The sequence below is a fragment of the Ctenopharyngodon idella genome, chromosome 11, assembly GCF_019924925.1.
Source record: "Ctenopharyngodon idella isolate HZGC_01 chromosome 11, HZGC01, whole genome shotgun sequence".
In the NCBI taxonomy this organism is placed as follows: Eukaryota; Metazoa; Chordata; class Actinopteri; order Cypriniformes; family Xenocyprididae; genus Ctenopharyngodon; species Ctenopharyngodon idella.
The window spans coordinates 781,196-808,658 of record NC_067230.1 but is presented as its reverse complement, the minus strand read 5'-3'; the positions used below and the strand labels follow the sequence as shown (position 1 = coordinate 808,658).

The 27,463-nt window shown below is 42.4% G+C and overlaps 1 protein-coding gene across 10 annotated transcripts; it reads left to right on the top strand.

The window, feature by feature from the left end:
• Nucleotides 1–27,389, top strand: LOC127522722 (uncharacterized PE-PGRS family protein PE_PGRS46-like). Of its 10 annotated transcripts, none has more exons than XM_051912997.1 (10): nucleotides 1–6,889; nucleotides 9,287–9,353; nucleotides 9,614–13,005; nucleotides 13,117–13,186; nucleotides 13,315–13,392; nucleotides 13,502–13,555; nucleotides 13,752–13,796; nucleotides 13,914–17,089; nucleotides 26,465–26,533; nucleotides 26,617–27,389. In XM_051912997.1, the coding sequence occupies exon 8, from the start codon at nucleotides 14,574–14,576 to the stop codon at nucleotides 15,495–15,497; it is 924 nt and encodes a 307-aa protein (XP_051768957.1). In that variant the 5' UTR covers nucleotides 1–6,889; nucleotides 9,287–9,353; nucleotides 9,614–13,005; nucleotides 13,117–13,186; nucleotides 13,315–13,392; nucleotides 13,502–13,555; nucleotides 13,752–13,796; nucleotides 13,914–14,573; the 3' UTR covers nucleotides 15,498–17,089; nucleotides 26,465–26,533; nucleotides 26,617–27,389. The 10 variants fall into 10 exon arrangements, with proteins under 10 accessions (XP_051768957.1, XP_051768955.1, XP_051768951.1 ...); XM_051912995.1 differs by having other exon boundaries at nucleotides 1–10,064; nucleotides 10,188–10,278; nucleotides 10,380–13,005; XM_051912991.1 differs by having other exon boundaries at nucleotides 1–10,524; nucleotides 10,637–10,693; nucleotides 12,940–13,005.
• The last annotated feature ends 74 nt before the right edge of the window (nucleotides 27,390–27,463 follow it).

Sequence of the window (27,463 nt, the reverse complement as noted above, 5' to 3'; positions counted from 1 at the left end):
AACCACAGATGTCGCCGGAGTCGCCATTTCTCTCGTGGGTTGCAGAGATGAATGGTCACGCGCAGATAAGCGCGGCATCGGCCTGCAGTCGTGATCCGACCCAAAGCCGACGAGCTGGAAAGAGCACTGACTGAAGACACGCGCCTATGCCTGACCGATCCTTATTAGATGTTACAGATATGAGGCCGAAGTCGGCCACACGTATGTGTGCTATCTGGGATTAATATACATGATGATATCAATAAACTTACTCAAGAGGGTTCAGCGCAACCGTGTCCCAGCAAAGAAAGTCTCCACTGATACGACTCTCGTCTCGGCTCTTGGTGTACTGTGGTTCAACCGTTACAGTAAAGGCGCGTGCGCGTCCGCGGATCCGACATGGGTCCGCTCAGGATCCGCTGATTGACAGTAGAATTTACGGCGCAGCCCGGAGGCGGAGCTGATCCTCTGGGCGGCGCCAAACCGAATGTGACAGTCACGCGGGTTTGGCGACTTGAATGCGGATCCGCCTAGGAGTCTCCTGCTGTGTGGGGTTACACCGGTGCACGTAAACGTCATTCACAACTAGTTTGGTAAGTTCGGTTCGGTACACACTGCGTAACTGCGTGGAATTTCTGTAAATGCGGTTGTCACTACCTGTATTTTTCGGGAGTTAATACGGTTGTAGAATCACTCCCGTATTTTACTGAACTGTGTGTGTACAGAACGCGATTAAGCACTAAAAGGTGAACTGACAACTTAATTTAGCTGCAGTGTGTACGTGGCCATTGATCCGGGAAGCTCGAATCTGTGAATATATTGTCCAGATAGCACACGTACGTCGCGGAGACGTCTGTGAAAGATCGTAGCATCTGGTTAACATCGCATTCGGTCTACCGTTTTTAGTGGTTAATGAGCCGTCGTCCTTACCTCTATATTACGTCTATACGATGAATCTTAAATATTTGAAATCCGTCTTCCATCTTCCGTTTTTAGTGGATAATGAGCCGTCTTCCTTACCTCTATATGACGTCTATACGATGAATCTTCAACATTTGAAATTACGTGCTGCCACGCAGCGCCGGATCGGCAGATCAGCAGCTCGCTTAATTAAGTTGTCTGCATGGACGTGACAAAGCGGGGTCTATTCTTTAGTCGCGTCGCGCCGTTCGCATCCAGTGTTGACACGGAAATATAAAACTAATTATATCAAATACATACATTGATGGTTCATTGATCTGCATACAATTTGACAAGCATCGAATTCATATTGTGTTGCATTTTCCCCAACGAGTAGCCTACATAACGTGTAAAAACAACAACAACAACAAAAGTACAGTTATGCTTATTTTGGAGATTCTGCATTGATAAGTTTCACTGATACATTTAGTTTTACATATTGCACTTACACTTAAATAGCTTTTTTTTGCTTTCGGCTCAGAATAATCAAAAAGGCACTCATATACTGCTTTCATGGATTTAATTTTTAAAATGCTTTAAATGATTTGCAAAGGGTGACCATCATAATCTGGTTACAAATCAGTACATATAAATTAAAATACAAGCTCATATGAACACTTTCTGGAACCCTTCATGCACAAGTCTGTAGTTTGTTCATCTAACCCTTTGTTTGCTTGATCCCTGACAAAAAATACATGCAAAAAATTGCCAGCCAAGTTGAGGTAAAGCTCGTTTCAAACTAACTGTAATTCTACCTGCTTATTAGGTGTGGTTCACATAATTTCGTTATGCAGAAAGCATAAATTAGACCCTTCTTAGCCTACCATGCTCTGTATAAGGGGTGATCCATGGCTTTGTGTCAGATGGTTCTTTGAGAACTGAAATAGTGTAACACCTACCAATTTTCACATTCATATTTTGTTCCAAATAATGATGCTTACAAACTCCAATGAGCAAGCCAAAAGGTGACAATAGCAAAGAAGACCCTTGTTGATGTTTGAGGAGGAATGAGGAAGAATCCTTTGGAGGAAATACGCTACACAAATGTTCATTTGATTCATAGTGCCTTACAGAATTAATGATACTAACTTCCCAGAGTTGATTATGTCCCAAAGTTGATTGAACATTAAAACAAGCTTTCAATAAAAAATAAATAAATAAATAAATTAATAAAAAATAAAAAAAAGACACTTTATGCTCTCAGCAGTTCCTACATTAAAGGTAAAATATTCTCACAAATAAGGGAAACTGTTTCACAGGGGGGTGAACTTTATTCACAACATAACACACAACAGCCTCTACATAACACCAGTCTCAAATAAAGATTATAATGAGCTCTAATAAAACATTCCATAACTTTTGCAATGGACAAGGTGCAGACACTGGTTATAGACTGCACTTAATGAATCTTGGGTGCCAGATGTGGGAATGAAGCTGGGGTAGCGGTAGATCTGTGAATCTAGGTTGAACCATCTCCAAAGCTGTTTGGTGGAGAAAAGAAATGGAAAAGATGTTAGAGCATTTTATAAGAAATAATGTACAAGTTTACTGTGGGTTAAAATACTTATTTCTCACAAACAATATTGGGCAGTGAACACCATGTACAAAGCAGCAACATGCACACAATCCTGTGAACAACCTCAGTACTAGATACCACACAACAGCTGTGCCAATGAATTCAGATTGATGAACATGATTCTCACAATATTTATATATATTTTTTGCTCATTTACCAGCATTGCTGTGAAAGCTGAGTAACGAATAAAACTGAACAATGCTCTGACTACCATACAATCAATTTTTATATACGTAAGAGCAGGAGATATTATATGATTGACAGATCTAAAACATGCTCTCATAATCAAAACAATCGCATACATGGAAGAAAACGGACAGTGATCACAATACTGTGGAGACACAGGTCGAAAAAAAAAAAAAAACCTCACTTTTTCACTAGTTTAGGGTTGGGCGGTATAACAAAATATAAAATATGACAATATATATCATGGCGACAATGAAAATGTCTACTCAAAGATTTTGCTATATTGTTTATATCAGTGTTTCCCAACCTTTCTTTATTCACTTTTGATAAGTAAATAAATTCCACAGCACATCACTACATAAAAATATAACAAAACTGCACAAAAATTAATTGCTTCAAATGGCATATAAAAGTAGATGATATATTAAAAGTAGTACTCACATTCAATGTGAAACTTGAGCTTTCTGGTAGAAACACAATAAGGTCATAGTATGATGTTGTTGGTGATAAAAACAAATTTACATATTGTCGCTGTCGGGCAAAAACACTAGCTTTAATGGACAGTTTTTCTTGAGTAAAGAAAATCGTGTACTTACGCAAACCTCAGTTCTTTATTTTACCCTTGTACTGCAAACAAGCAGCGATCTCAAACTCCAAACTTTAAGGGATGACCAATAGTGTAAATTTTATTAGCTCATAACTGATACAATGACGAAATATAGAGATACATGTTTCGGCCCAATGGCGTGATGATATATTCTTATTTGTATATTCTCATTTATTTTTACTTTTTTTTTTTTGTAATTTGATAATTTTCCACAGCACACTAATGTGCCGTAGCACAGTGATTGGGAAACATTGGTTTTTATAGTGGTATGTAAATATATAATGCAGGACAGGACTACTTAAAGGGATAGTTTCAAAATTCTGTCTCAATAGAGAGCCGTCATCTGCTCATGTAAATAGAAGTGGCCGTCCTGAGGAGAGCTCAAACGTGGGCTATCTTTCATAATTTCCATAGGTTTGTCCACCTTTTTCCTACGCCCCACAGCGCTTTGGAAGAACTATGGGTGTAACTTCCGTTAATCTGTAAACATTTTTTTTTTCCCCGTGTAGTGATGCATGGTTTTACCAAGCGGCAACCTCCCCCAGTTTCTTGTGAAGCCAATACGGAAATGACTTAAACTGCAATTCATCGACTGGCCGCTAGGGACAGGCTCCAAAAGAGAGCAGAAATTCATTGAGTCCCATGTTAAAACTTTACAGCAGAAAAAAAAAACATGTTTACAGCCTGGTTCAAATTGTGGTTTTGGTCTATACTGCTAATTTTGCCCTTCATGACAACTCTGAGGGGGGTGAATTTTTTTATAACTCATCCGTTTAAATTATATGAAGCTATAAAGTTCTGCATAATTAAGGGCTCTTTCGCAAAGCGCTGATGCAGAAGAACATAGTTCACCCAAAAATGAAAATTGTGTCATCATTCACTTACCCTTAAGTTGTTCCAAACCTCTATGAATTTCTTTCTTTTACTTAATACAAAAGAAGTTATTTTGAAGAATGTTGGTAACCAAGCAGTTGATAGGCCCCATGACTTCCATAGTATTTTGTTGTTGTTGTTGTTGTTGTAGGTAAGTAAATGACAGAATTTTCCTTTTTGGGTGAACTATCCCTTTAAAACCAAAAACACATACCTTGTTTTTATTCATTTTTGTTTAATATTTTTGTGACTTATTGAGTGATGTTTTAGCTTGAATTTAAATGATCTTCCTTGAGTAACTAAGATTTTGTCATAAAAATGCTATTCTAAAATGTCTACAATTAATCAGCCTCTCCTCGTCCATAAAGGGCCATCAGCACGGAAGAGCCTAGGTCGCTCCCAGAAAAGATTCCAATTATTTATTTACAAAGAGCAGCTTCTGTTCATTACACCAAGACATTAACCATTCATTTAAAGCAAACAATCTACTGAACCTTTCATGTCCTCGTCAGTATGTCGGAAGCTTTCCGGACACGATGATCCTCATTGCAGACGATGTGCTGCATACTGTCGTGATCAGGCTCTTGAAGTCCTTCTTCAGAACCTCTGTCTGCCGCAGCCTGATGTCGTTCACCCCCGAGCACTACAGCTCCGATGCTCATCACCATTCAGGATCGCGGATACCTGCGCAGCAACATCGAGAACACGAGCACCAGGAAAAGCAGTGACTGCGCACCTTACCTTTAGCTGAGGTAGCATGGATGTGGCGGACAATTGAATCACAGATGATCACACCATATTCAATTTGAACACTGGGAATGATAACTTGCTTTTCAAATATACACAAAAAATGAAATGTTGCTTTTTATCTAATGAATCTGAGAAATAATTAAATTATTAAAATAATCCCTGGTTGCAGCCCTAATAAAATAAAACAGTCATGTATACCAATAGTCTGCTAAACAATTCATTACCTTGTCTACATGTGAGAAGAAGTTTGGTGGTGGAAGGTGGACACCCAAGATTTGGCCTGCACTTTCCACAGCTGGTACACCCCAGTGGCTGTGGTGAGCTAGCAGCAGAATGAAGGAGATCAGCTCAAAATCTGCTTTACAATATTATTGGTCATATTTGAGTTAATCCATCTCAAGTGGTCCAATGGTCCCCATTTAAAGTTTGCTTAGACCCTCTGGTGGTCACTGGCCCCTGATTGAGACTGACACACATAATCTATTTTAGGTTTGGGCGGTATGATAATATATTGTGGTTACAATATAAAGTCTCTACCAACGAAGATTTTGCTATATCATTTATAGTGGTATGTAAATATATGCCGCGCAAAGCTACTTAAAGTTATTGACATGTTAGAGCAATAAAAAAAAACATGCATAAATGAGAATAAAGTGCAGGACATGTCTGATGTAAAGGGAAAAAATAAAAAATTAAGCCTAACAGTACTTTTGCTATCTGACACATTTGAAATGCTGCTGTCTGGTGTAGACATGGTGTAAGGAAAAACAAGGTGCAAAATATTTATATATGTACAAGAGGTGTAATGGTTCAAATTACTCATGTTTTGGTCTGTATCATGGTTGAGTCACCGTAGTCACCACTTCGGTACTCTTAGGTATGTGCTATGTTAAGAAAAAAAGATGGGAAAAAAAAAAAAAAAAGACTACTGTCAAATAAAAATAAAGAAAAGTACAAATAATCAAATACAAGCAGTAGCACAAATAAATACAAAGCAAAAATATAAATTAAATTAAGCAGTGCTTTTCAGATTTTAAGGTCTTAACAGTAGTTTTCAGGTACAGAAATTGAATAATCAAACACTCGTATCGAACAAAGTTTACAAAGAGTGACTGTTTTGTCCATGTTTTTTCACCATTGCTGTTGTAATGTTATAAAGCCAGAATGTTCCCAGACAGGATATTTTTATGATGAAGATTGTTCTATCAGTGGCTTGTCTCCTTCCACTGCCATGCTGAACCGCAACACACTAATGAACTGTGAGGAACAAAAGTTAGCAGAACTCAAAACATTGTTTTTACCAAACCATATTACAGATAACATTCAGAATGATTTGAGATTAACCGCAGTGCGAATGTGTGCCGAACCGTGAGTGGAGAATGGTATTGTTTATTTTTGTTAAACGAGAACCGTTACACCCCTAATATGTACATGTACCTTGTAATGTGCTCTAAAGATCAGTTTTTGTTTCATGGAGCTCGAACCATACTGAGCTGAGATACTGAGGCTTCTAGAAATGTCCGTATAGCCACAATTTGTTGTGAGCCATGAGACAAGCACAGCCACCGTGGTTAAAATAAAATAAAAATCTAATGGTTTTGCAATACCAATACAAAGGTCATCACTCAAAAAAAAAAAAAAAAAAAAAAAAAGAGAAAATTAAAAATGGCCAAGCAACCAACTTTACAATTTTTGGACCGCCTGACCGGTTTACTCTTGTACGTTGAAAATCTGTGGATAAAATACAGTCATCGTTTTTGCAGTTAAAAAAAAAAAATAATAATAATAATTATATTGTACCTGAAAATGTAGTTTGTGGGAGAAGAGACAACTGGACCTGTAGCAAAACGATGGAACTCAGATGGCCAATCATGGTGGCCTCCATACAAAGACCGGTTGCCGAAGAGTGTCAGGATGGAGGCACCACAGCCAAACATCAGGCCAGATTTCTGAATCAGGTAAGCAGAATAAACATTATTAAAACAGATGGCAAAGTCTCAAGTACATGACCTCCAATGGCTTTCATAAATGAAATTTAGGAACTTAATTTCTATCAGCATATTTTAACAACATTGCCCAAATGAAATGCCTGGAAAATTAATAATAAGATAATATTTTACCTGATGTCAGAAAGTTGAACCTCCTTAAAAGAATCTACTTAAAGCCAGTCATTAAATATGAAAATCTCATGAAAAATTACTAAATTACATAATTACATAAAAAAAAAAAACCACACAAAAATTACACATACAAAAAAAGCATAGGAGTATGGTTCTCCAGTGGATGTGTGGAGAAGAAACATTTATTAAGCCTTATAAATACAGTGACATTACTAAATGCTCATTACGTGCCATTGGGGTTCCTGCATCCAGCTCAGTGACACGTCGCGAGGCCATTCATAAATCACGTGATCACAAACCATTTGTATCAGATAACCGTTGTGATTTACTACAGTACACTCGACCTATTGACCCCTCAACATTTCTTTCGCAATTTACCTCAGTAATCTGTAAATACTAACATTTCTATATATAGCGTTCCTGTTTATTATTAATTACGCGTTCGTTTTTTACATATTTAAAGTTTTATTTGGTTAAGTCGGCTTTAAGTTGTTGTTTTGTTTTTTTTTGTCAGCAAGTTGTTGGTAAGTATTAATTAGCCTTTTGACATCATAACATATGTTGAAATTAATAACAATATAATAGATGCAACTAAATACCATAATAATTACAAATACAATAATAACCACCTCACCGAAAAACCGTTAGCGGTTCTGAATCTCCCCGAGAAAACAGCGGTGACTGACTGACAGCGTCCTGTTTACATGAGCGCCATTTAACCGACATGGTCCAACCACAGGTCAGGGCGGGAAAATTTGAAGCGTTGCTCTACTTCGATAACTATGATTGGTTTAGCCCACCAGCGCTGAAAAAAGTAACATAAGCTTTAGCAGCGGCCTGGATGACATAGGCTTGCACTGATTAAGTTTAATAAACACTAAACTAACGAAACAAACAATATGAACATGCGATAATCATTATGTAGACAAGTTCAGAGGTGTGCAAACTCGGTCCTGTAGAGTTTAGATTCAACTGGTCTCCACACCTGCCTGAAAGTTTTTATTATGCCTAGAAATATATTGATTAGCTGTTTCAGATTTAATTTGGGTTGGAACTAAACTTTGCAGAACAGTGGGCCCTCAGGAGCAGGATTGGTCACCCTCGCACTAACGTTAGTTCATGCATAGTTAAAATGGTTACCTTAATGCTGAAACTCCGGCTTCAGCGGATGTGCTGGCCCCGTTCCCCCGACTATAACAATGAAAACATTGTTATAAACATTGAAAACATACTATACAATGCCATGAAACAGACTTATTTTACCTACCTGTAATGAAACCTGCGGAGTGTACTGCATGGCGTACATGCGTATCGTCTCTAATCAAGAAGTGAAGGAGTGACTGGCACGTGCTTCCCAGAAATGAAACCACACCCCACTCCATGACGTATTTACAGCTATTTTAGCTCCATGACTTTTAAAATAACATTTTTTTTTTTTCAACTGTGAAGAAAATTAAATAAAATAAAATAAACTTTTTTTTTGTTGTCATCTTTAACTTTGTTTGATTTAATTTTAATTTAACTTTCATGCAACACAAACACCTGCAGACTTTTATAATGGCACTCAATTCAAACTTATGTTTTATCCACTGGTCAAAAATGTCCCGTGGCCATGATTTACATGAGCCACAACTAGTAAATGAATAAAACTCTTCAAATATTAAATGTACCAAATGTGATTGTTCATATGCTCTGGTGATATGACAAATTACAGGAAAACAACTGGGTCCAGCACATTTTGTGCTTGGGCCCTAAAAAGACTAAAGACTAAATGATTTTGTATACATAACTATAAAAGCTTCATTAAATGCACTTATTAAAAAAAATAAATAAATAAAAATAAAATAAATAAATTTCTTCAAAAGCTTGTTGCGCTAAAAATTATTGTCTCGTGACATTAAAATTTGGCAGATCAAAATATATTTTTACATTTAAAGGAGTACTACAATAATGACATTTTGGCCAACCATTCTTCAGAGTTTAGATCTCTTAACCCTCAACCAACATTCATCAACTAGTTAGAAGTAGAGATAAACTTTACAACCTTGTCCTAGACTTAAAATTTAGTCACAAAGTAACTAGTTGAATTAAATGTATTAATAAACATCATCTAAAAAGTAGTGACCACACACAGGTTTAATAAGCTTTTGTATACAATTTCTAGGCACACATTTAGGTTCAATACATAAAATGACAAAACTGACAGTTAATGTTATATTGTTTCCCCCACTACAGAAAGTTCTCTACAGTCAACAGCACTCACTCAACGACAGTAGCCACAGTTCACACTGTCAAAAACAAGGTATGTGCTCATATGTACTCATTACCTTTAATGCATTAAGCCATTGGTTCTCAATTCCGATCTTGGGGACCCACAAAATTACACATTATGGATGTCTCTCTCATCTATCGTGCTGTTTAGAGCTTCTATTATATGAGTTGAATCATATGTACTAATGAACACATCCAAAATGTGCAATGCAAGGGGCTTCCAGGACTGGAGTTGAGAACCACTGCATTTAGCAGGTTAGTACAATGTACTTTGTTTTGTTAATGTCTCAGCACCATGGCTGGCAAAAAACAATCGTACTGGACATTGCGAAGAAAAGCCAAAAAGAAGGTGGACGAACAACTGCAGTCAATGCAAGCAGTATCATCACCATCCTGGAGGGAGGAGTATGGTAGCATGCAAAGTGACACAAGCAGCACCGCTGATGATGACGATGTCGAATTTATGGATTGTCTGTCCCAAATCGATGAGCCTGAATGCGTCACCATGGCACATTCTTCATATAGTAGTGAATCTGACACAGACTCAGACACAGAGTGATAGTGGAGTTTGTGGGAGAAGAGACAACTGGACCTGTAGCAAAGTCCTGGTACTCAGATGGCCAATCGTGATGGCCTCCATTCAAAGACTTGGACCGGTTGCTGAAGAGTGTCAGGATGATGGAGGCACCACAGCCAGATAAAGGGTGGACCAAACATCAGGCCAGAATTCTGCACGAGTCAGGTAAGTTAAACTACACTGTAAATAAACATTATTAAAACATCACATAAAACGAGATCACTAATACATGACATCCCAAGGCCTAATGCTTTCATGAATTGAGTTAAGATACTTTGTTTCTTTCAGCATCTTTTGACAAGATTTCCAAAAAATGGAAAAAGGCATGCTACACTTCTGACATTTCTGAATCTGAAATTCCTGGAAAAAGAATTCACAAGTAAGTTGTCAATGTTTTCTTTTAGTTGACAAACAGGGCAGTGTTATTACCCATCTAATCCTGCTTTGTAAAATAATGTAATACCCTGATTTTGCTCTCAGAAAGAAAAATATACTCATCAGATGATGAGCCTTAATGATACCCCCCACAAAAAGAAGAAAATTAATAGAGAAAAAGTTCCACCTGCACCAAAAGTTCCACCTGCACCAAAAGCTCCAGCACCCCCAAAACACTTCAAGACAAAAGGTAAAAATACATTGAATCTAGTTCAATAAATCAATCTAGTAAATAAATGAATCTAGTTAAACGATTGCTAGACACAAGTGTATAACTGCTGTGTTTTGTTTTTTTTTTCCAGGTCCTATTGTACGACCTTTGCTTACACCAAGTAGAGTGGGGAAATCTTTCAGCAATTGTGAGTTTAAATTTATAAAACTGATATTTCTGATAGTTTTAAGCATTTTGTGTCATGTCCAAGAATGCTCCTTATCCAGAGTAAAATTAATGTAATGCACAGGCTCTAGTGACTTGTTGCTTTACAAAAATGTTTTGCTTTTTCAAATTCACCCAATTCTATTGTTATTTTAACAGTTTGGACAGAATTAACATCATTACATTTATAACTCAAGGTTTTACACGCTAAACGAAGCATATCAAACATTTGATTGCTAATTAGAGGCAACGGCACTCTCAAGCTTTAGTAAGCCTTTGTGTAGTACAAAGAAATAGTCTCAGGTTACGCATATAACCATGGTTCCATGAGATGGGGAACTCGCACTGCATCCGAAGACACTTTGGGGAATGCCAAAGTGTATTTGGACGCAGTGCGAGTTCCCATTCGAAAGGGAATTTGTTTTGATGGAGGCAGACATCACACATTCACATACCAATTCTTTCAACAGCATGTGGGTCAAGTTTATGATCACAAAATAAACATAGTTAACATACAGTGCGTGCACAATCATTATGCAAGTCCAATGAGCATTTCACTGTCCAATGATCATGCCTTAATTGTGCATTTTCTAGTATTGCATCTTTTTTACGGGCATTTAGTAATTTTTGACTTTCCAGTGTGAGTTAAATCTCTGGCCACGTTCACACGGTCAGTTTTTGAGATTGACAACTGCATTTACTTTCAGGTGTGAGCCTCGAAATGTCCTGTTCACACAGCAACTCTGGAACACTGTCTGTATGAACATGCAGCGAGAGTCAAGCCCTTCTCTTACTAGTAACCATAACGACAGTGACCAACGTAATATTAAAGATGGCAACGTCCATATAACTGAAAAGTCTTATTACTTTTGACGTGACAAGATACCATTTGAACCGCAAGTTCATCCATCAAAAATTCATTAACTAACAACAGCATGTAAACACACACTAGCCGGAGTCTTTAACCGCTGCGCTCAAGTGTCACGTCCTTTGCGGCGTCTCGCACATGACACAGCATCTGAATTTGGAAAAGAAACACAAAATGGAAGCTGCTCCGATGGAGAACAGTGACTGGATCTAATACCTTCAGGTGACACACAGCACATATCTCTGTCGCTGTAAGTTACCGAAAGTGAAACTACACACAAAACACCTTAAGCCCGGGACACACTGCACGATTTTTAGCTATCCCAGACGAAAGATTGCCATCGTGAAACAATCGTGGCGATTTCTGTGATCGTGGCTCTTAATCGGTGGTCCTATGTTGTACAGTGAGAGAGGTTCAAAGACGGCCGTTTTTCCGACATGGTGCTAAAACTTAAAACTGCTTACCTCAAGCTCTTTTTCATTCTTTCGCCGCTTCCTTTTTATTTTCAGCACATAAAAACTACAACTGCCAAAGTGTGATTCAACATGGTGTTTTGTTTACCACTAGCGCATGCTGATGACGTTTTATTCTTCTATAGAAACTTGCGTAGCCTATGCATCAACAGGTGTCTTCATTGTACAGTCTACATGCATGTCGTACCCAAGTTTAATAGATCCGTGTCACACAGTGTGATTTGTAATGATCTTATAGGATTGCTAAAATCGTGCAGTGTATCCCAGGCTGTAGAAGAGCGTCTCTCTCGCACTGTATGACGTGACAGACAACTAGTTGTCCAAAACGGTTCCGTTCACACAGCACAGATTTTCTGAGAATGCGGTTGTGAGTCCTGAAAATTTACGGGTGAGTTCAGTTATAGAATGCGGTTGTCACTCCCGTAAATAACCTACTGTGTGTGAACGTAACCGTATTAAGGACTCAAATACAGGACTGACAACTGTATTCTTCTGCTGTGAGAGCATGGCCTCTTTTTTGGCAAATTTTGCTTATAAAAGAAAACCTGATTAAAAATAATGCACACCTGAATATAAGGTGTTTTTCCAGCCTTCATTAACAATTATATATCACTTATAAATGATTATATACAAATTAAAAGTAGTTAAGACTGATGTGGTTTGGATTGGTAAAATGTGCTTGAAATAAAGATATGATCAGAATATCAACTTGCATAAAAATTACGCACGCACTGTAGATGTTTAGTCACGCACTTATATTCTGCCTAATGTCAGAAAGTTGCAGGCCTCTATAATGAATGAACCTTCATTAAACCAGCCAATAAAAATGAAAATGTCATGTAAAATTACTTTAGTACATACAACCTTTACCAATTCCACCACTCTCAGCTCCAGATGTACCAGTGAGCTTCTCCCAGGCAGACGAGCAAGATGAACATCAACCTAACATTCAAGGTAAAAGAGCATTAATGAGTGTATGGAGGAAATCAAAAACACATTAACTGCAAATGAGTCAAAGCCTAACACAAAGTAATACAACATTTTTTTTCCGGTATAATTAATTAGAGAACACATTCTCTGTCCCGAGACCCTATCAAGACCCAAGACCGTCTACACACCAAGGAAGAATGCAAGAGTAAGTAAAAAAAAAAGAAGAAGAAGAAGAAAAAAGTCAATTTTAGCCAATACTGAGGTATAACTTAAGAGCCTTTGTGTACCACTGTCATGGTAGCAAATGCAACTTACCAACTTCACCTTCCTCAGCTCCAGTTGTACCAGTGAGCTTCTCCCAGGCAGATGAGCCCCAAGATGCTTGGGGTGAACACACACCTAACATTCAAGGTAAAAAAGCATTGATTAGCATTTGGAAAAAGAAATCAGAAGGACAATCACTGCACACAAAAGAGAGCCTCGCATTAGCTAATTCAACATTTTCTGTACAATCCATTAGATAATGCATTTTCTGTCCTGAGACCTTCAGGTTCCAAGCAAGGAAGAACACCACGTAAGTTATGAGTCTCACTTTTGGTAAATACTGTAGCATTTCATCTAGTTGTACAATATAAAATGTGTTTGTTAGTTTAAAGCAAGACTACAAAACTAAATAAGCTAAGATACAAAGCAAGAGAGCACAATTCAGTTGCAGCAGTTGAACAAGTTCCATAAGTAAGCTCATCTAAGAGAGAGCTTCTCTCAAGCAGGCCACCAACGGGATCTTTGGCATGAACACCCACCTAACATTCAAGGTAAAAGAGCATTAATTAGTGTATGGAGGAAATCACAAATCACACAAACACGTTCATTGCAAATGATTCACAGCCTAATACAAAGTAATATGGCATTTTCTCTGTATAATTAATTAGAGAACACATTCTCTCACCCGAGACCCTATCAAGACCCAAGACCATCTACACATCAAGGAAGAATGCAGAGTAAGTACAAAAACAAAACAAAAAATCAGTCATTACTGAGGTATAACTTAAGAGCCCTCGTGTACCAGTTTATGCACTGTCATGGTAGCAAATGCAACTAACTTTACCCTTAACTACCTTTCTCAGCTCCAGCTGTTCCAGTGAGCTTGTCTCATATAAATGAGCAAAAGGATGTTTGGGGTGATAACTGTAATGATGGGTCGGCAGAGCGGAGATCCATTTGCAAGCTTTATTAAATAAGAGCGTGGTCGTACAGGCAAGGTTAGACAGGAGCAAACAGGAACAGCAAGGGACAGGCAGAATCGTGGTCAGGATACAGGCAGTAGATCAGGGCAGGCAGAAAACGTTCACAGTCCAGATAACAAATAGTCCAAAGGCAGGCAGCAGGGAATTATAAACAGGTAACCAGACAGGATCGATAACAGGCAGACAATAAACACAGGAAACCGCTCAGAATTGAACACAGGGTGAATCAAGACTTCGCCCTCAGGTGGTGTGTGTGTGAGTCTTTTATAGTCCAGGTAGTGTGCTAAACTGTATGTGGCAACAGGTGATTGGTGTGGAGTGTGCATGTGATTGGCAGGGAGGATTATGGGAAGTGGAGTCCAGGAACTGACAGGAACAGACAGTGATCGTGACATAACGCCCCCCTTCCGGAAGGCGCGTCCTCGCGGCGTAAATGGCACAGATAGGGAGGGGGGGTGGGTGCATTGGAGACGTGGACCGGAACAGGGTCTCCAATGCAGATCCAGGAACTCAGGCAGCCACGGTGGGTCATGTGCCACGGGCAACCATGGCGGGTCAGGTGCCACAGGCAGCCATGGCGGGTCAGGTGCCACGGGCATCCACGGCGGGTCAGGTGCCACGGGCAGCCACGGCGGGTCAGGTGCCACGGGCAGCCACGGCGGGTCAGGTGGCTTAGGCGGCCATGGTAGGTCAGGTGGCTTGGGCGACCACGGCAGGTCAGGTGGCTTGGGCGGCCACGGTAGGTCAGGTGGCTTGGGCGGCCACGGTAGGTCAGGTGGCTTGGGCGCCCACGGCAGGTCAGGTGGCTTGGGCGCCCACGGCAGGTCAGGGTCCGTAGCCGGCCACAGCAGTTCACAGGCAGTTGAAGGCCATGGTCGTATAAGGTCCCCACCCGCAAGCTCAAGCAGTTCGGAGGCCGCTGATGATCGTGGCCGTGCAGGGTCCCCACCCACAAGCTCCCCACCCACAAGCTCCCCACCCTCAGGTATATGGCCCCCCCCAAAAAAGTTCTTGGGGAATTCAACGGAGGCCGTGGCGGTTTCGTGGGTAAGGAGCTCGGGTGGCGCCGGCAGGGCGAGGAGCTCAACGACGGCCTCCGTGGCCGTATCAGGAAGAGCGGGCTGCTCTGGGACGGCCTCCGGGCCTACAGCGGGCTCTGGGACGGCCTCCGGGCCTACAGCGGGCTCTGGGACGGCCTCCGGGCCTACAGCGGGCTCTGGGACGGCCTCCGGGCCTACAGCGGTCTCTGGGAAGGCCTCAGGGCCTTGAGGGATGGAGGAAGCCTTCTTCCTCCTCCTCCTCCTCCTCCTCCTCCGTTTACGTGGTTGAGGCGGTGGGTCTGTGCCTACCTCCTCTGTGGGCTCTGCAGCGGGCTCACGGGTTGGAGCGGACTCACGGACTGGAGCTGGTTCTGGAGTGGACTCACTGGCTGGAACGACCCCTATGTTCCCAGACACTGGCGGGGCGGCCATCTTGCCCGTGGGCACTGGCAAAGCGGCCATCTTGTCCATAGCATCCAGAGAGTTTGAGTGAGTAGCAACCGGCGAGCTTGAGTGCGTAGCAACCGGCGAGCTTGAGGGCGTAGCAACCGGCGAGCTTGAGGGCGTTGCAACAGACGAGCTTGAGGGCGTTGCAACAGACGAGCTTGAGGGCGTTGCAACAGACGAGCTTGAGGGCGTTGCAACAGACGAGCTTGAGGGCGTTGCAACAGACGAGCTTGAGGGCGTTGCAACAGACGAGCTTGAGGGCGTTGCAACAGACGAGCTTGAGGGCGTTGCAACCGACGAACTTGAGGGCGTAGCGGCCAGCGGGCTTGAGTGTGAAGCGGCCGGCGGAGGCTTAGGAATGCCAGCCACTCGTGCTGAAGTCAGCGGTGGATCAGCCACACTGGAATGCAACCCACTCCGCTCCCAAACAGATCCAGAGACGTGATGTAAATCTAGAAGATCAGCGGAGATGGGACGTGACTCGGGAAGTTTAACTTGGACTTGACTTGGCATTGTAGTAGTGGTGGCCGCCATTTTGTGAGTGTCATCTGGCGCGGCAGCCATTACGCGACCAGACGAGGTGTCGCATTCCTCCGCGACACCCACAGTAAACGGAGAGCCAACATTCAATAAAGCATGATCCAGAAACTGACTTAGAGATGAACGGGGTCCCTCACGAATGAGTTGTGATTTGAGTGGCTGATTAATGCCCTCACAGAAAAAGTCTATCAGCGCACAGTCCGGCAAGTCTGAATGATAAGCAATGTCCAAATATTCCACAACATATTCCTCCAGCGATCGTGAGCCCTGCTTGAGCCCTAATAACAATAATGCAAGGTTCCTACCAGACCAGTGTTCATCAGAAAAGCTGCTGGATCGTTGTTTTGGCAAAGTCTTCTGTAATGATGGGTCGGCAGAGCGGGGATCCATTTGCAAGCTTTATTAAATAAGAGCGTGGTCGTACAGGCAAGGTTAGACAGGAGCAAACAGGAACAGCAAGGGACAGGCAGAATCGTGGTCAGGATACAGGCAGTAGATCAGGGCAGGCAGAAAACGTTCACAGTCCAGATAACAATAAATAGTCCAAAGGCAGGCAGCAGGGAATCATAAACAGGTAACCAGACAGGATCGATAACAGGCAGACAATAAACACAGGAAAACGCTCAGAATTGAACACAGGGTGAATCAAGACTTCGCCCTCAGGTGGTGTGTGTGTGAGTCTTTTATAGTCCAGGTAGTGTGCTAAACTGTATGTGGCAACAGGTGATTGGTGTGGAGTGTGCATGTGATTGGCAGGGAGGATTATGGGAAGTGGAGTCCAGGAACTGACAGAAACAGACAGTGATCGTGACAATAACCCATCTAACGTTCAAGGTAAAAGAACATTCATTATCACATGCACAAAACAAACTGCAAATGAATAACAGTCTAACACTAGGAAATGTTACATTTTCTGTATAATCTATTAGAGGACACAATCCCTGAACTGAGACCCTCAAGTACCCACCAGGCAAGAACACAGAATAAGTCATTCATTTCTATAGAAAAAAGACTGATCTCAATTATGGTTAGAAGTGTAACATTTAGTTCATTGTCTCTGTGGCTGGTTACATAAACTGCTTAGACTAGTCTTAAAAGTTAGTCATTAGACTGGTCTAATTACATAAAGTCAATTACATAGAGGTAGATTGGTTTAATTGGAATTGGAAAAGTAAGAATAATTACCCCTTGGTTAATTGCAAGCAGTGCTTGAAAATGGGCCAGTAGGGACCGGTACGCAGTACAGAAGTGCCAGTACTGCGTACCGGTCCCTACTGGCCCATTTTCAAGCACTGCTTGCAATTAACCAAGGGGTAATTAGTCTTACTAATTACCCCAGCACTGCTAATAAACCAGCACTGCTCACATGTTGCCGGTTCTCTGAGTGCCCACACCGAAACATAGAATCAGACTATTAATTGATTAATTGAATTGAACGCGTTCTGAGCTTTCATAAGCTGTATGGCGCGCAAATCACTGTAGACGCTTTCATCAGCGCATTCCAACAGTGATAAGATTTGCATGAGTCGTTTCTATCGCAACGCTGATGATGTGACCCATTGAATTCTATTGAGAATGTAGTAAAACGCTATGGAGAAAGTCGAACATGATCTAAAACAGCCACTAAAATGACTGATGAAAAGAGGGGAAAACATCATCCTGCAAGCTTTTTAAACTCATGATGACCACATTTACTAGAATTTATCACATTCTATTGTATTTATTGTGGTAAGTTTAGACTTGTTGTAGAATTTGTAATATATAATCTGTTAGGGGAATAGATTTTTCACTAAGTATTTATATTACAACTGTGGCATGTTGTAGCTATAGTTTCTGTGTTGCTATTTCTCATAACAAATGCTATAGATAAAAAAAAGAAAGAAAAAAGTTAACATTGCCCTAAGCATGGTAATAAGGAGCCATCAAAAGTCTTACTTGTAATTAAATACTTATTAAAGCAAATGCCTAAACTAAAATGCCTTGACTAAACAAGTGGTTTTCCCCATTGGTAAAATATTTTCAGCTAATAATGACCGATATTCCAAGAGATAACAGGAAATGGCAATAAACTTTGTGCTTTGTTACTTTTGATATGAAACAAAGTCTCAGATTTCAAACTCTGTCCATTTTCTTACGAAATTAAAAAAATAATGTTTAATGTGGCGTGACAGATCGCTGTAGTGCCTCAGTTCCAGAGATGTGGCAGCGTGAAGGGCACGTGAACTGATCCTCTCCTCCGCTTTAATACCAGTTACAGTGTGAAATAAACATGAATGAATATCTGAAGGTATGTTGAAAGATACAGTACAACTTACCGAAATCTGTATCTGTCTAATGAAATAGCACAATCAGTGTTTCAACCTCGAAAGAAGTCAATAAAAACAGCTTGTAAGCAATGTCATAACGTCACATTTATCTCAGAAAAACCATATGCAGTGACCATAACTCGTTAGTCAGCTATAAAAATGAACTCTAGAGAGAAGCATTTTGCTAAATACATGCACCATAATACACATTCATTATAATTTTATTGTTCTTCATTATTTAACAGCAGGGGTTCAATCTTCCCCATCAATCTAAAACTGTTTATTACATTACCTTTTAAAATCCACAGAGCACACCTTTTCTGTCCTGAGACCCAACAGCAACAACAGCAGCAGCAGCTGATAACTCTAACAGTGTCCTAACCAGACACATAGACTTGATGGGTTGTGACTTTAACACTCAGTTTGGAGAGAAAAATTACTTATTGCTGTAATTTGAACATGATGGGTCTGGTTAGACTACAGGGTGTCAATAGGTTTTCACACTGGCAGTTTAGTCAAAAACACAGCATGTTTCACATGAAAAACTAGAGCGCAGAAGTGAAAATGTGGAAGCATTCACATGTATTCTGCTCTGCACTTGCAGAGGAAGTACAGTAACCTGTACATTTTAGCTGATTAGTAAATTAAATAGAATACAATTCACATTAAATATTGTTATTCTGGCAATAAACAACAGGAGTTACACATTCTGACAAACACAGTCAAGTTCACTTGTGCATTCGCATCATTTTGTGCAGATATATAATGCATCCAGAAAGTATTCTCAGCACTTTCCTTTTTTCCAAGTTACAGCCTTATTCCAAAAGGGATTAAATAAATTTATCCCCCCTCAAAATTCTACAAACAATACCCCATAGTGACAACGTGAAAGAAGTTTGTTTGAAATCTTTGCAAATTTATAAAAAAAAAACAACAAAAAAAAAACACATGTACATAAGTATTCACAGCCTTTGCCATGACACTCAAAATTGAGCTCAGGTGCATACAGGATGCCACTGATCATCCTTGAGATGTTTCTACAACGTGATTGGAGTAAACCTGTGGTAAATTCAGTTGATTGGACATGATGTGGAAAGGCACACCCCTGACTATATAAGGTCCCACAGTTAGCAGTGTATGTCAGAGCACAAACCAAGCTATGAAGTCCAAGGAATTGTCTGTACACCTCCGAGACAGAATTGTATCAGGCACAGATCTGGGGAAGGGTACAGAAACATTTCTGCAGCATGGAGGTTATTTACGGGAGTGACAACCGCATTCTATAACCGAACTCACACCCGTAAATTTTCAGGACTACAACCACATTCTTGGAATATTCGCGCTGTGTGAACGGAACCGCACTGGACAATAGTTGTCACATCATACAGAGCGAGAGAGCCGGTGTTTTGTGTGTGGTTTCGCTTTCGGTAACTTACAGCGACAGAGATATGAGCTGTGCGTCATCTTAAGGTGTTAGATCCAGTCACTGTTCTCCACCGGAGCGGCTCCCGTCAGTTTTGTGTTTCTTTTCCAAATTCAAATGCCGTTTTATGTGCGAGACGTCGCAAAGGACGTAACACGCGTGTGCGTCGGTTAAAGACTCCGGCTAGCGCGTGTTTAATGCTGCTGTTGGTTACTCAAGTTTTGATGGATGAACTCACGGTTCAGTTAGTCTCTTGTCATGTCAAAAGTGATAATACTTTTCAGTTTTATGGACGTCGCCATCTTTAATATTACGTTGGTCACTGTCGTTATGGTTACTAGTAAGAGAATATGGGCTTGACTCTCGTTGCACGTTCATACAGACAGTGTTTCATTTGATTTGTTTTCATTTGTTATTTTTAATAAATTTGCAAAGATTTCAAACAAACTTCTTTCACATTGTCATGGTGGGGTATTGTTTGTACAATTGAGGAAAATACTGAATTTAATCACTTTTGGAACAAGGCTGTAACATAAAGTGTGGAAAAAGTGAAGCACTGTGAATACTTTCTGGATGCACTGTAAGACGTAATTAGGGATGTCAATTTACACAAATACCCATGATTGATTGTCGTTTAAATGAACGATTAATTAATCGATTAATCATTAGCCTTAATACCTCAATATGCATTTACTGCAGTGGCATATAGCCAACAGCACGACAGGGTGTGCACATGCAGCTTTTTAATCTAAATAAAGTGCTAATAGGATTGTAAAATGAGTTGATGTGATTGATCATTTATTAAATCACTTATTTAATAATCAAATATAACAACTAATACAATGTTGTAACGAAGCGAGACTCAGGCTGAGATCCATTTGCAAGCTTTATTAGATAAGAGCGTGGTCGTACAGGCAGGGTCAGACAGGAGCAAACAGGAACAGCAAGGGACAGGCAGAATCGTGGTCAGGATACAGGCAGTAGATCAGGGCAGGCAGAAAACGTTCACAGTCCAGATAACAATAAACAGTCCAAAGGCAGGCAGCAGGGAATCATAAACAGGTAACTAGACAGGATCGATAACAGGAAGACAATAAACACAGGAAACCGCTCAGAATTGAACACAGGGTGAATCAAGACTTCGCAATGAGGTGGTGTGTGAGTGAGTCTTAAATAGTCCAGATAGTGTGCTAAGCTGTATGTGGCAACAGGTGATTGGTGTGGAGTGTGCATGTGATTGGCAGGGAGGATTATGGGAAATGGAGTCCAGGAACTGACAGGAACAGACGGTGATCGTGACATAACGCCCCCCTTCCGGAAGGCGCGTCCTCGCGGCGTAAATGGCACAGATAGGGAGGGGGGGGGTGGGTGCATTGGAGATGTAGACAGGAACAGGGTCTCTAATGCAGATCCAGGAACTCAGGCAGCCACGGTGGGTCATGTGCCACAGTTAGCCATGGTGGGTCAGGTTCCACGGGCAGCCATGGCGGGTCAGGAGTGTCGGGAGGCCACGGTAGCTCGGGCAACCACGGCAGGTCATGTGCTACAGTTAGCCATGGTGGGTCAGGTTCCACGGGCAGCCATGGCGGGTCAGGTGCCACGGGCGGCCATGGCGTGTCAGGTGCCACGGGCGGCCATGGCGGGTCAGGTGCCACGGATAGCCATGGCGGGTCAGGAGTGTCGGGAGGCCACGGCAGGTCAGGTAGCTCGGGCAACCACGGCAGGTCAGGTGGCTTAGGCGGCCATGGCGGGTCAGGTGCCACGGATAGCCATGGCGGGTCAGGAGTGTCGGGAGGCCACGGCAGGTCAGGTAGCTCGGGCAACCACGGCAGGTCATGTGCCACAGTTAGCCATGGTGGGTCAGGTTCCACGGGCAGCCATGGCGGGTCAGGTGCCACGGGCGGCCATGGCGTGTCAGGTGCCACGGGCGGCCATGGCGGGTCAGGTGCCATGGATAGCCATGGCGGGTCAGGAGTGTCGGGAGGCCACGGCAGGTCAGGTAGCTCGGGCAACCACGGCAGGTCAGGTGGCTTAGGCGGCCACGGTAGATCAGGTGACTTGGGCAGCCATGGCAGGTCAAGTGGCTCGGGCAGCCACGGCAGGTCAAGTGGCTCGGGCAGCCACGGCAGGTCAGGTGGCTCGGGCAGCCACGGCAGGTCAGGTGGCTCGGGCAGCCACGGCAGGTCAGGTGGCTTAGGCGACCACGGCAGGTCAGGTGGCTTGGGCAACCTCGGCAGGTCAGGTGGCTTGGGCAGCCACGGCAGATCAGGTGCTGTAGATGACCACGGCAGGTCAGAGTCCATCGAAGACCACGGCGGGTCAGAGTCCATAGATGGCCATAGCGAGCTATAGTCCGTAGCTGGCCATAGCAGTTCAAAGGCAGTTGAAGGCCGTGGTCGTGTAAGGTCCCCACCCACAAGCTCAAGCAGTTCGGAGGCCGCTGATGATCGCGGCCGTGCAGGGTCCCCACCCACAAGCTCCCCACCCTCAAGTATATGGCCCCCCCCCAAAAAGTTCTTGGGGATTTCAACGGTGGCCATGGTGGGTTCGTGGGCAAGGAGCTCGAGCGACGCCGGTAGGGCAGAAAGCTTGGGTGGCGCCGGCAGGGCAGACCAAGGGGGCTCCGTGACCATAACAGGGAGAGCGGGCTGCTCTGGGATGGGAGCGGACTGCTCTGGGATGGCAGCGGACTGACAGACTGGTCCAGGGTCGAAAGAGCTTGAGTGCGACCTCCAGGCACGCAGGACCGCCAAAACATAGAAGGTAAAGACAGCCCTCTTGGCCATGACAGGACTGACAGGAAGAGCATGCAGGGTTGGAGCGGACTCCCGCGCTGGAGCGGGCTCTGGAGCGGACTCACTGGCTGGGACGACCCCTATGTTCACAGACACTGGAGGGGCGGCCATCTTGCCCGTGGGCACTGGTGAAGCGGCCATCTTGTCCATAGCGACCGGCGAGCTTGAGTGCGTAGCAACCGGCGGGCTTGAGTGCGTAGCAACCGGCGGGCTTGAGTGCGTAGCAACCGGCGGGCCTGAGTGCGTAGCAACCGGCGGGCCTGAGTGCGTTGTCACCGGCGAACTTGAGTGCGTAGCGGCCGGCGGGCTTGAGTGCGAAGCGGCCGGCGGGCTTGAGTGCGAAGCGGCCGGCGGAGGCTTAGGAATGCCAGCCGCTCGTGCTGAAGTCAGCGGTGGATCATCCACACTGGACAGCAACCCTCTCCGTTCTCGAACAGATCCAGAGACGGAACGTGACTCTAGAAGATCAGCGGCGACTAGACCTGGCTCTGGAAGATTAGCGGAGACGTGGCGTGACTCAGGAAGTTTAACTTGGACTCGACTTGGCTCACGAAGATCAGCGGAGACTTGATTTGGTGTTGTAGTGGTGGTGGCCGCCATTTTGTGCGTGTTCTCTGGCGCGGCGGCCATTACATGATTCAGCGAGGTGTCGTATTTCTCCACGACACCCACAGTAAACGGAGAGCCAACAGTCAATAAAGCATAATCCAGAAACTGACTTAGAGATGAACGGGGTCCCTCACGAATGAGTTGTGATTTGAGTGGCTGATTAATGCCCTCACAGAAAAAGTCTATCAGCGCACAGTCCGGCAAGTCTGAATGATAAGCAATGTCCAAATATTCCACAACATATTCCTCCAGCGATCGTGAGCCCTGCTTGAGCCCTAATAACAATAATGCAAAGTTCCTACCGGGCCAGTGTTCTCCAGGAAAGCCGCTGGATCGTTGTTTTGGCGAAGTTTTCTGTAACGAAGCGAGACTCAGGCTGAGATCCATTTGCAAGCTTTATTAGATAAGAGCGTGGTCGTACAGGCAGGGTCAGACAGGAGCAAACAGAAACAGCAAGGGACAGGCAGAATCGTGGTCAGGATACAGGCAGTAGATCAGGGCAGGCAGAAAACGTTCACAGTCCAGATAACAATAAACAGTCCAAAGGCAGGCAGCAGGGAATCATAAACAGGTAACCAGACAGGATCGATAACAGGAAGACAATAAACACAGGAAACCGCTCAGAATTGAACACAGGGTGAATCAAGACTTCGCAATGAGGTGGTGTGTGAGTGAGTCTTAAATAGTCCAGATAGTGTGCTAAGCTGTATGTGGCAACAGGTGATTGGTGTGGAGTGTGCATGTGATTGGCAGGGAGGATTATGGGAAATGGAGTCCAGGAACTGACAGGAACAGACGGTGATCGTGACAAACGTGTCACGAACGCTGCCTCAGATGCTTGCTTGTCAGAATGTGTGCTGAAAACGGCAACTAAACCCAATGAATTCACAACGATTTATTAAAGGGTTAGTTCACCCAAAAATGAAATTTGTCATCAAGTATTCACCCTCATGTCAGCCGAAACCCATAAGACCTTCATTCATCTTCAGAACACAAATTAAGATATTGTTGATGAAATCCAATGGTTTCTGAACCACACATAGGCAGCAACATCATTGCACCTTTTGATGTCTGTGCAGAAAGGTAGTCAAGACATTGTTAAAATAGTCAACCTGACTACAGTGGTTCAACCTTAATGTTATGAAGCGATGAGAATACTTTTTGTGCACAAAACAAAAATAAAAACAGTAGTACTGGCTGAAGCTGTACACGTGAGCACAACGATGGATGCGTGTGATGCTGACACAGGATTCGGCCAATACTGAGCCAGTGTTCGGACGTAAACATGGAAGACTGCACTACATCAACTCCGTATGACAACAGTTCAAATTGTTAAATAAAGTCACTATTTTTGTTTTGGTTTTGCGCACAAAAAGTATTCTTGTCCCTTCATAACATTAAGGTTGAACCACTGTAGTCATATTGACTATAGGGATGTGTCACGATTTTCGAATATTCGATTCGTTGATTTAATTATAGAATATCGAATAGGTTGTGCGATTTTCGTCTTTAAAAAATCCTCATGTTTTCAGTGGTGACACGTTCATGTAAACAGAGGGTGGCGCGCGCTGCCAATAACGCACCTACAAGCTGTCAATCACATTGTCTCACACACAAACTGTAGACTAGCGTGGCATGTAACAGAGATGTTAAAATCAATGTTCACACAAGTGCCGTCATTCAGGCTGTTCACGATGTTATAACGCGTTTAGGCAGCCTAAAATCATTATGGCTTGATGTAGGCTTGCTGCGATAGTCGGTGTTGTCCCGCGGCACCGCCTCCACCGTCGTTTTGATTTTTTTTATAGTAATAAAAAGAGACACTACAGTTACAAACTGAACGCGTCTGCTCAGTTCAGCGTGAGCCAAACGAGAGTCGCAGCACAGATCAGCAGAAGGAGTCAGATTTCGCCTCACTCTTGACTAACAAGACGACGGCTGTAGATTTGGTTTCAAAGCGAAATGTAAAAGCGCCCATTTAAGTGAGTTTGTCATTGTACTGTTTTGTTGTTGTGTTTTTCATTAAGAATAATAAACCCACCATTCAGCAATCGCCGCTCCCGATTTGGCGCTAATTTGAAAGTGAAAGTAAAATCCCCACGGTCATTCATAATGGTGCGCGTCCACTGGCGCAGAGCGAGCGTTTTCAGTTAACGTAATTCCTATAGAAGCTCAAAATAGGAATTAATTAAAAACACTCGCTCTGCTTCGCACCGTTATGAATGGCCGCGCGGATTTTACTTCCACTTATATTAACGAACATATGTTTCAGTACATTAATCATTATATGGCTTGGGTTAAGATAGCCTATTCCCCAATGAAAGCGCGAACTGTCTCTCTTTCCCTCTTTCTCTCTCTATCTCTCTCTGTGTGTGTAGCGTATAGTAGGCCTACATGCGTGTGTGCATGCAGGGGAGGGGTGCGATTTTCGAATAATATTCGAATAATTCCCAGCGATCTTCGAATATTATTTTGGCTTGAAATGCCCATCCCTACTACAGAAACCCTCAGATTTCATCAAAAATATCTTAATTTGTGTTGCGAAGATGAATAAAGGACTTACAGATGTAAATTTCATTTTTGGGTGAAGTAACCCTTTAAAGGGGAAAAGATGATCACGTTCTCTCACACTTTGCGCTGCTGTACAAATGTACAAATGTGGTGCCTGTACAAAGATCTGTCATGCCACATCAAGGAGCGTAAAAATTAAAGTTTTTGTTTGAATTTCGAGAATAAAATGGACAAGGGGACGTACGTTCAGTACGCCATGAGAGTATCACGGTACCTACCGTACCCTAGACCAGACCAAAGCTGCAGGGGGTGCAAGGAATAAATCACACTCAAATATGGACTACAACACATCCCCAGTGTGAAAACTACATCCTTAATGTACTCAAAAGAACACTGATGTACTGATTGGAGATTGTTGGTAATGCCAGTGTAATAATGAATAAATTAACCATACTGTTATTATAAGAAGTGAACCAAAATCTGTGTTATGCTTTTCTGTTAAAATTTTAGTGTTTGTTTACTTGTGTTAGTAACAAGCAAATCTTACCTGATCCACCTTTCTCAGCGACATTGGGCATCTCTCAGGCAGACCATCACGGAGCCGGCTATGGTGTTGATCCACCTAACACACAAGGTACAAGAGCATTAATTAGGCATGAGGGAATCAAACACATTTAAACAATCTAATACTTATAATTACATCTGTTCAATCCATAGAGCACACCTTTTCTGTCCTGAGACCCTCAGGTGACCACCAAGGAAGAGAACAGAGTATGTTACCTACAAAGTATTTTTGTACATATGTTGTTTTATGCTGTCATGAAAACCATCAGCCTCAGCTTACTTTAAGTTTTTACTTTCCAACTCCCCCATTTTCAGCTCCAGTGTGTCTTTTAAAGGATTAGTTCACCCCAAAATGAGATTTGTCATTAAGTACTCACCTTCATGTTGTTCCACACCCGTAAGACCTTCGTTCAGAACACAAATTAAGATATTTTTGATAAAATCTGAGAGATTTCAGTTCCTCCAGTCTTTGCAACTGACACTTTAACTCTTTAAAACGATCATAAAGGGCCTGTTTACATCTGGTCACTTCATGCGTTTTTACAGATCGGACGATTTCATTTACACTTGGCCACATAAATGTGTCACTGCAAAATGGATATAAATCCGATCTTCAATTCCCACGCTATATGCAAATTTAATGGATTACACGTCAATGAAAGAAACAGATATAAGCTGCATTTTATTGGTCATCAGCTAGCTAATTTCGGAATCAAAGACCGCAATAGGAGAGAGAGCGGCATCAGCACTGGTAAGATCAATGATCAATGTTTACATGCGAGTAAAAACCTAAATTGAATCTGTTCATCATATAAAGCAATCAAGTCTTCAGAAAATTTGGACTAAACTGCTAAATTCATATGGATTAGTTTTCTGATCTCTTTATAAACGTTCTGAAGAGTCCAAGTGTTCATTGCAAAGGCAGTATATGAAGGAACTGACATCTCTCAGATTTCATCAAAAAGATCTTAATTTGTGTTCTGAAAATGAACAAAGGTCT

Excerpts from the sequence above, each read along its gene's own strand:
- LOC127522722 (XM_051912997.1), top strand. The coding sequence starts at position 14,574 with ATGGGAAGTGGAGTCCAGGAACTGACAGGAACAGACAGTGATCGTGAC.